The sequence below is a fragment of the Triplophysa rosa genome, linkage group LG1 (assembly GCF_024868665.1).
Source record: "Triplophysa rosa linkage group LG1, Trosa_1v2, whole genome shotgun sequence".
NCBI classification, from domain to species: Eukaryota; Metazoa; Chordata; class Actinopteri; order Cypriniformes; family Nemacheilidae; genus Triplophysa; species Triplophysa rosa.
The window spans coordinates 29,702,800-29,712,080 of NC_079890.1; the positions used below are offsets into that span (position 1 = coordinate 29,702,800).

The following is a 9,281-nucleotide window of genomic DNA, read 5'->3' on the forward strand; positions in this document are numbered from 1 at the left end:
ATTTGAGACTATCCATCTCTGTCTAACTCATACATTCTTACATACTGTACATACATTTATATATTCATTATAACATTTAAAAACAAATGTACTGAGTATATTATGGATATACAGCCATGGCATGACAGATACCATGACTGAAAAGAGGAAAGGAAATAGGATACATTTCTATTGCTCTCTCTCTCTCTCTCTCTCTCTCTCTCTCTCTCTCTCTCTCTCTCTCTCTCTCGAGATCTGTCCACTTGATGGAGACACACAGCACTTAGTCTGGAACACTGAGTTCAAGGATGAAATCCTCTGTGGCACTTTGCATCTTGTAGTGAAAAACATACACGTAGGACATGCTTGTTGTACACATATTGTACAGTAAGCTATGGTGCAATGAAATACAGTCATTCAAAATAACATAATAATGGTTTTATTCAGACATTTAAGATATAGAATAGAATTACTGAGAAATTACTTTCTGTAAAATTAAACAGAAATGTAATGATTTACTTTAGGCACATAGATGTTTAATTTATCCTTCAATTAACGAAGTGCTTTAATTTAAAAAGAATACATTGTGTTGTACATTGTACATAGTGCCTTATATCTTCGTATTAGAGAATAAACAGACACCAGATTGATGTGCTAAATAGGAAATTTGTTTACCTGATTTTCTTCCACAAATCTCCATAAGAGATGCAAAATAATAATTATGGATTTAGTTTATGACATTTCTATGCATATTTCTTACATTTTTCCCAAATTTTGATTGGTCAAGGTGGTTTTTAACATGATTTCTTTGCGAGAGCGTCCAGGGCTTTGTCATGTACTGGCTTGTGCTCAAGGGCAAAGCTGGAGGGGGTCAGAGTGCCAAGGACTTCATTATTCACCTGACCCATCAGCACGTAATTCACTCCTATGAAGTAAATTCACAATTGTTATTAATCTATTTTACAAAACAATAGTCAGTAAATGCAGATGTGAACTTAATACGTTACATTTGCAATCGTGGCACACTGATTTTTCATTTTTGCTAGTGTAATCCTGCTTATATAAATCCCTTATATAAATCATTAGTCACACATCAAGAGAGTAATGCAGAATTGAACAGGTGTTTTTTACCTTTACGCAGTGCTGGACACTTCATGCATGTAGAAGTCAGTGTGACAGATGTGGTGGGACCTCTCTTTTTGATGTTAAGTCTACCTGGCCTATATATCTTGATGACAGACACTTCAACTTCAGCACTGCCTTGAGGTCCCGGGGTCAGTGATATCACTTTACCAGTCAACACTGTGGGGGAGACAGACAGAATGGGCTCCAAAAGTATAAGACCACTGAAGAAAATATTTGACTATTAAAGGTATAGTTCACCCAAGAATTTTCTGGAAGAATGTCAGTAACCAAACAGCTCTCATCCCCCATTAACTCCCATAGTATTTATTTTCCCTACTATGGCAGTAAATGGGGGATGAGATCTGTTTGGTTACTGACATTCTTCCAAATATCTTACTTTGTGTTTAGCAGAACAAAGAAATGTATACAGGTTTGGAACAATCTGAGGGTGAGTAAATGATGACAGAATTTTCATTTTTGGGTGAACTATCCCTTTAATACAAATATCAGCAAAACAGATTTCATTATTATTGATCTAGAAATGGTTGAGAATCCAAAATATGTCTTTACAACATAACTTAAAGGAACAGTAAAATAAAAATTCTGTCATCATTTGATAACCCAGAAGTTATTCCACACCTATTTTCTTGTTGTGCTGAAAACAAAGAAAGATATTTGGAATAATGTTTGGAACCAAACAGTTCTGGGGCACTATTGCCTATCATAGTAGGAAAAAAACTACAATGGTAGTGAATGGTGCCCCAGAGTATTTGAGGACAGAATTTGAATTATCCCTTTAATTCATTTTGAATTTTATTTCCATGTCTAAATAAAATTTTAGGTTCCAGATTTTCAATATGGTCTCATACTTTTGAAACCCACTCTATGTAGACTATACTACATTGTTTGCTCAACATTGTGCATTGTTCTCCGTGATAGACAATTAGGAGAGAAGAGATGCATAAATAGCAAATGAAAGTAAAAATGGGAACTCACCAAAATGACTTGGGCAGAAACGGGTCACCAGAGTGCCTATTCGCCTGCATGGTAGTGAACACAGCAGGTTCCTAACTGAAGCTTTAAACACACAAACAAACCCATGCGTTTAGTCTTTCCACACACAGAAAAACAAAATATGGGAGTATGCAATTTTTTTACCTGCATTTGTTGTTTTGTTCCCAGGTTTTGTGTTGGGATTTGTCTTTGGCTTTGCGGTTGCTTTGGCACCAGGGACAGGCTTTACTTTTGGTTTTGTCGTTGCACTTGGTGAATTCGTTGCCTTCGCTTGATGTTTACTGTCAGGTTTAGGTTTTGTTGTCACTTTTACAGCAGGTTTTCGGTTGACTCTAGTAGCAGTTCTTGTGGTAGACTTGGTTTTTGCAGGAGGAGTGGGCCGAACTTTGGGTTTGGGTGTGGGTTTTGATCTAGGCTTAGGGGTTGGCCTGGGTGGCGTGGGCTTGCGTTGCCCTGATGGGGCTTTTGGTGTTGGCTTAGGCCTAACAGTAGGTTTACTTTTGCGCTTTGGTTTTGCTGGTGGAGTAGTGGATTTAGTGGTTGAAGTGTCAGTTCTTGGGCGGAGCACTGTGTCCAGGCCAGAAGTGGGTGTTCGGGATCCACGGGGAATACTGTTGTAGTGAGCCATAAAACCTGCGGCAGTGACACTCAGGTCTGATACAAAGTGCACCAGCAGCTCATTTCCATTGGTCACAACCACACTGACAGACGGAAATGCAGAGAGAATTATTACAATACTTAAACAATAAAATAATTATATCTATGCATTTGCAAATTGTTTTATTCAAAGTGGTTCACAATGCATTTATGTATATCTTATCAGTTTATGTTCCCTGGAATAAAAATTATTGGAAATTATTTATATTACAGTATAGAATAATAAGACTAATATCTAACATTGTCAACATTTAAATGAAGTGTTCATTGATTTTTCAAAGTACAAACGGTATATTTTCAAACATATTTTGGCTATGTAAAAGGAAAGTCTTTTCTAATTAGTGATGCTTTGAAAAAGCATTACTATTGTTATTCGAACATACTTCTTATTATTCTTGTTCCGCCAAAAGTTTGGCACGCTACTTGTCCCGCAGCTTTTGGCGTAGACCCATGAATGAATACATCAAATCGACCGGCCTATTCGGGAATGGTGTGCTATGACTTTTATAAGTGATCGGGTGGGGGGGGGGAATTGCGATAGGGGGGCGAAAAACCACCCGAAAAATCCCATAGACTTAACATTGCGCCCAACTTTGAGGGGTCGTAGCTCCGACCGAGGACATCGTAGAAACATTTGGATGATACACCATTTCAAGAGGCTATCAGGCTCTGTAAGAACATCACTCACAATGGGTGTAACTTGCACCCCTGGGGTGTAAGAGCCACCCAAAATGTCCCGTATACTTATAATGGCCCATTGACTCCCATTCAAAACCTAGATACCGATTTTTTTTCGCATTAGACCCATGAATGTATACATCAAATCGAGCGGCCCATTGAGAAATGGTGTACCATGACTTTTGGAAGCGATCGGGTGAGGGGTGCTCGATAGGGGGGCGAAAAAACACCCGAAAAAACCCATTGACTTAACATTGCGCCAAACTTTGACGGGTCGTAGCTCAGAGCGAGGATTTCGTAGAAACGTGTGGGTTACCACATTTGAAGAAGCTATCAGGCTCTATAAGAACATAAATTACATTGGGGTGTAAGTTGTACCCCTGGGGTGTAAGAGCCACCCACAATTTCCCATTGACAGGAAGCATGCCCATATAAGGCGTAAAACCGTCCCGTGTTGAATATCTTAGCAGTACAACCACTTAGAGACAAGGGGGTGGGCTCATTTTGCTCAGGCTACCAATCAGTGTCACATGATCATTATGAAGTTATTAAGCCAACCTAGCAACCGATCCCATAGACTCCCATTAAAAGTCCAGGTGGATATCTTTGCAACACAGTGTCGTAGAGACAAGGGGGTAGGCTTGTTTTACTCAGGCAACCAATCAGTGTCCCAGATGATGATCATGAAGCTTCGATGCCACGCCCATAGCAACAAAACATGTCAGCCTAGCAACCATTTAGCAATACCTATATCTCTGCATCAGAACATCGTAGAGACACGGGGGTTGGTTCATTACACTCATAGCTTACAGCACAATCAATTGGCAGATGCTAAGCGACGCCCATAGCAACCAAACAGGTTAGCCTAGCAACCATTTAGCAATGCAAATATCTTTGCATAGGAATATCGTACAGACATGGGAGTTGGTTCATTACTCTCATAGCTTACAGCACAATCAATTGGCAGATGCCAAGCCAAGACCATAGCAACCAAACACATTAGCCTAGCAACCGTTTAGCAAGACCTATATCTCTGTATCAGAACATCTTAGAGTCATGGGGGTTGGTTAGATTCATTAGTACTTAAAGTGTCATCACCCTAGTGCCGAGTTCCGCGGTTTGCCAAGAAAGCATCAATCACAGTTTCTTTAGAAAATCTAGTTTGAAAGCATATTCTCTAAGCTTCCCTTGGGGACAACTGACCTTGTAGAAAACAATAACATCCTTTTCCTGGGTAGATAAACACGGGTTGATAATTAAATCTAAAAGTGTATGAATAGAGCTGGAGTAGTTGTTAGTTGTGTGTTATTTGGTTCTTTGAGATTTGACTCACTCTGGAACAGAGTCTCCGCAGAATTTGCCAATCCGGCGAGAATCGTCGGTCTCTCCCCCATTGAACAGGACCACGTAGTCATAACGGCAGTAGATGTCTGATTCCAAGTCCAGTTTCTCAAACTTGACCTCAATAACCTGCACACATTATGTACATATGCACACATGCGCACACACATACTTTAATATGTAGTTATGTAAAGGCGCTAGCTCTGAGTCTAGTAAGCAGGTACAAAGCTTCTTTTATGCACATTTTCATGGCCCTCACTCACTCTCTATTTCTCTTTTTCCATGTCCCACCTTGCACACTTCTTTCTGAATGGGGTCTTTCACAGTATTCCATATGTTATTTGTGCTCTCATCATGAATACACACAAAGACACTCACACACTCAAAATCTCACAAGCATAGCAGCATGTTTATAGCCAAAATTGAACTGTCTTCTAAAGATTCAATAGTTGTTAGTAAGTCAATTTCATGCCATGATACTTTAAACAAGAAGAGAGAAATGATGTGTGAAGTGAGATAGCGGCCTGACCAAGTTGGTGTCCACAGATATGTGCCAAGAGCAGCTGATGCCTGCTGGGTAATCTGATTCCGGCCAGTTTGGTGTCTTCACTGAACCTTGGGCCTTAGTCAGCCTGCCACCACAGAACTGATTCTCTACAGGGAAAGGGGGTTAATGAAGAAAAATGTAATGATATACAGTATATTCCCAGTTAATAATATTAAAAATATACATTTTTGAATTTTTAGAACCTCTAAGAATCACAAGATCCTACTGGATTAACTTTTTTATTTCAATTCAAAAGCAGAAACTTCCAAACATAATGAAATGAGTCACAGAAAATTCTTAAAGGGATAATTCAACAACATAAAATATGAAAAATCTTTCATCATTTACTTCTACAGAACACAAAAGAAGATATTTTGAAGAACGTTGATAACCAAATAACATTGGACCCCATTGACTTCCATTGTGTGGACACAAAACCACTGAGACATTTCTCAAAATATCTCCTTTTGTGTTCCACAGAAAAAGATCGTATACAGGTTTAGAATGACATGAGGTTGAATAAAACAATGACAAATGTTTTATTTTGGGGTAAACTACCCCTTATTTAGGATCTAATTTTGAATTTGGTTCTAAAATTTCAACAGTAATCCCACATTCGTATTTATCCATGCATTTGTTTGCTTTTTTTGTATCTGACACAACATATTTGTTTCACAATATTTCTTTAAACAACAAAATCTTAACTGCAAACAACTGTGCACAAAATATTGTGAACATTAGTTTCAAAATTGTGTCTGGATTGTGTGTGTTTTTTTAATAGATGAAATTGTAACTGCAGTCATCCCACCGTCAACATGTGGTTTCCCTCCACTAAAATAAGCCAGAAATCCTCTTCCTCCTGTGCTGGCATCAGACGCCATCTCCACCATCATGGTGTTTGAGGTGGAGATGAGGGCACCGGGTCTGAATGTTCCACAGAACCGGCCCAGTTTCTGCACTGTGTATGAGTGCCCATTATAGACATCCACATAGTCATAGCGACAGGTGGGATCTGCCTCTAGATCAAAGATCCTGAACTGGAGCATCACAACATGACCTTCCGGGACCTGACAGGAGAGGTGATGTGATGATAATGTTAAAGGGATAGTTCACCCAAAAATGAAAATCATGTCATCATTTATACACCCTCAAGTTGTTCCAAACTTGTTTTATTGTATTTGTTCTGTTGAACACAAAAGAAGATGTTTTGAAGAATGTGGAAAACCAAACAGTTCTGGGACACCATTGCCTACCATAGTGTTTTTTCCCCCTACTATGAAAGTCAATAGTGCCCGCAAGAACTGTTTGGCTCCAAACATTCTTCCAAATATCTTTCTTTGTGTTCAGCAGAACAACAAACTTAATACAGGTTTGAAACAAATTGAGGGTGAGTAAATGATGACAGAACTTTCATTTTTGGGTAAACTATCCCTTAAAGTTTAAAATTCAACAGATGAGTTATAGTTGTAACAGAGGTGTTATGAACTTACTGTAATGTACCAGGTGCATTTGGAGTTTGGTTTGTAATGAGAGGGGAAACCCTCATTAGCCACAAATCCCGAGTCCGTTACCAAATGACCACCACAAAGGAATATGGGCCTGAGGAAAGTCAAGGGACAAACACACACAGTACATCTATTTCATGTTTAAAGCAATAGTCTTTACCCAAGGACATACTGCCTGCACTGTCATATTAGAATGATGTGTAAACCCACAAGCCACAGCAAACTAAACAGTCAAACTCAGTTCTATAAAGACCCTGTTATAGACGGTTTCGTCAGACGCACACGCCTGGCCTGAGGTTAACTTTCAGGCAGTGTTTGGTTATAATATAACAATTTATTTGACATGTAATTCATATTAATATGAATTTATATTAATATACCATTGTACTTTCATTTTAATAAATTAAATCTGTAATAAATTAAATACCTGTTGTAGGCTATTATTGCTCCTGTATGACATATCGCTTATTGGTCCCTGAACTCGTTGTAAGTCGCTTCGGACAAAAGTGTCTGCAAAATAACTAAATGTAAATGTAAATTAAAACTACTCAACAGTTATTGATTCTTTTCGGAGGTCTACCGGAAGTTAAGTTTGGGTTAAATAATGTTGGTGTTGTTGTTGGCGATGAAACTGTCTATAGATAACATTTTTTTATAAAGGTTTTCTTAATCTACAGTCACTCCGCCTGCAAAATGTATTCTCTCACAAACATAAGCTATCACTTCATCACTTTCACAAACCTCAAATCTGCTCATAACCAATCATGACCAGGTTAGAAATGAAGTGAAGAACTTTGTAAAATTTCAAAAAGATATCCAGAAACACCAAACCAAAAGTCACACAAATGTTACACTTAAAGGCGGGGTGTCCGAATTCTCTTAGCCGTTGTTGATGTTCAAATCACCAAAACAAACACACCCCTACCTCCATCTTTCGCTTTCGTCGGCGATCAGCTCAGCTAATGTCAATCCTGTGCACTGTGCACCTTACTGCTGATTGGCTACAAGGTTGTTTTGGTACTCGGCCCGACTCAGTTGTCTAAAGCGTAATTCAGAAATCGATTACCCCGCCTTTAAGTCATGTTGCACAATTTTTTTGCCAAACATAACAAATATGCTGTATAGCTGTACAGGCTTTATCCATAAATACACAACTAAAACATTTGTGGCATGAACATGCCTCTGCTTGAAAGAGGCTTAGATCATGATGCGAGATTTTAATATTTTGTTGGGTTTTATAATTTCCTAGGATAGACTATGCAAATTCGGGTGCACGTTTATGACATAAAATATCTTTATATTTAACCCAGTTTTGGATTAGATTTATGTAGATCAATATAGAAAGTTTGCCCCATTAGATCTGTACATATCTAAAATCTTACATAATATATTTTGTGTTATATATATATATATATATATATATATATACTGTATATCAATTATGTAAAACATCCTAATATGGTATATGCATAAGAATGTGACTGAAACTTTATTTTACAGTCCCGTTAGGGACCAGCACCACTGTTTACTAAATGGTTGCATTCACTCACACGTACAAAACGTACAAAATTGCACAAAAGTCCACACACACTTACCTTGTGAAGTTGGTCTGGCTTTGTCCATGCACCCATCCTAACCCCCAAAACAGAAGCCCCAAATGCCACACACATAAACCCCCCCACATCCTTCTGCTCAAAGAAGCACAGAGAACCAGTTAGTGAGGAAACAGAGGAGAGGGGCGAGTTTAAGGGCGTGTTAGAGACGGGAGGCGGATTAAACGAGGGATTCGGGAGGCAGTGAAAGAAGAGTAGGCCTAAATTTGAGTGAAGAGGAAGAATAATGCGTACTGATGTGGTATGATGACTAGACATTTAAACTTGAATGAGCATTTATAAACAACCAAACAAGCGCACCACCACATCCTCAGCTGCTTGTCTGGTTTTTATGTTGACTTAAGTTGTTTTTAGGTTGCATGTTTTTGTGTTTTTTCTGCGACAGTGATATGATGAAAACAGAAATCTGCAGATAAAAAGTCTTTCTTGTTTTTCTCTCTAAATCAGCCTGTGCTTATACTGTGGTGCAGGGAAAGAATGTAACTCAAGCTAAACGTTCTTACCAGGGCAACTGGCACAAGCAAACATGTTTTTAAAAGTGCTTGTGAAAAAAATCTCCTTTAAAAACTCACATTTTATAGCTTTGCACAACAACCATTTTATCACAATAATTTTGTTTGTGCATTTGTATATTTATAATTGTGTGTGTGTGCTGCTTGTGACTGGAAAAACCTCTGCACGATTTTTATAGCTCAGTAGACATTCTTGTCCTGAACTAAAAAGACTGTGGTTTGGTAGGAAAACCACTCATTTTGATTCTCTCCACCGTCTCCAAAGCCTACAGTGTGCCTTTTAATCACATTCACTGTATATACAATTCCT

General features: G+C 38.5%; 1 protein-coding gene across 1 annotated transcript; it reads right to left on the minus strand.

The window, feature by feature from the left end:
* Nucleotides 1-409: 409 nt before the first annotated feature.
* Nucleotides 410-9,228, minus strand: pcolceb (procollagen C-endopeptidase enhancer b). The gene is made up of 9 exons (XM_057358787.1): nucleotides 8,442-9,228; nucleotides 6,832-6,940; nucleotides 6,150-6,408; nucleotides 5,324-5,448; nucleotides 4,787-4,923; nucleotides 2,263-2,819; nucleotides 2,101-2,181; nucleotides 1,111-1,281; nucleotides 410-904 (listed from the first exon to the last, which is right to left on the minus strand). The coding sequence occupies exons 1-9, from the start codon at nucleotides 8,528-8,530 to the stop codon at nucleotides 774-776; spliced, it is 1,659 nt and encodes a 552-aa protein (XP_057214770.1). The 5' UTR covers nucleotides 8,531-9,228; the 3' UTR covers nucleotides 410-773.
* Nucleotides 9,229-9,281: the final 53 nt, after the last annotated feature.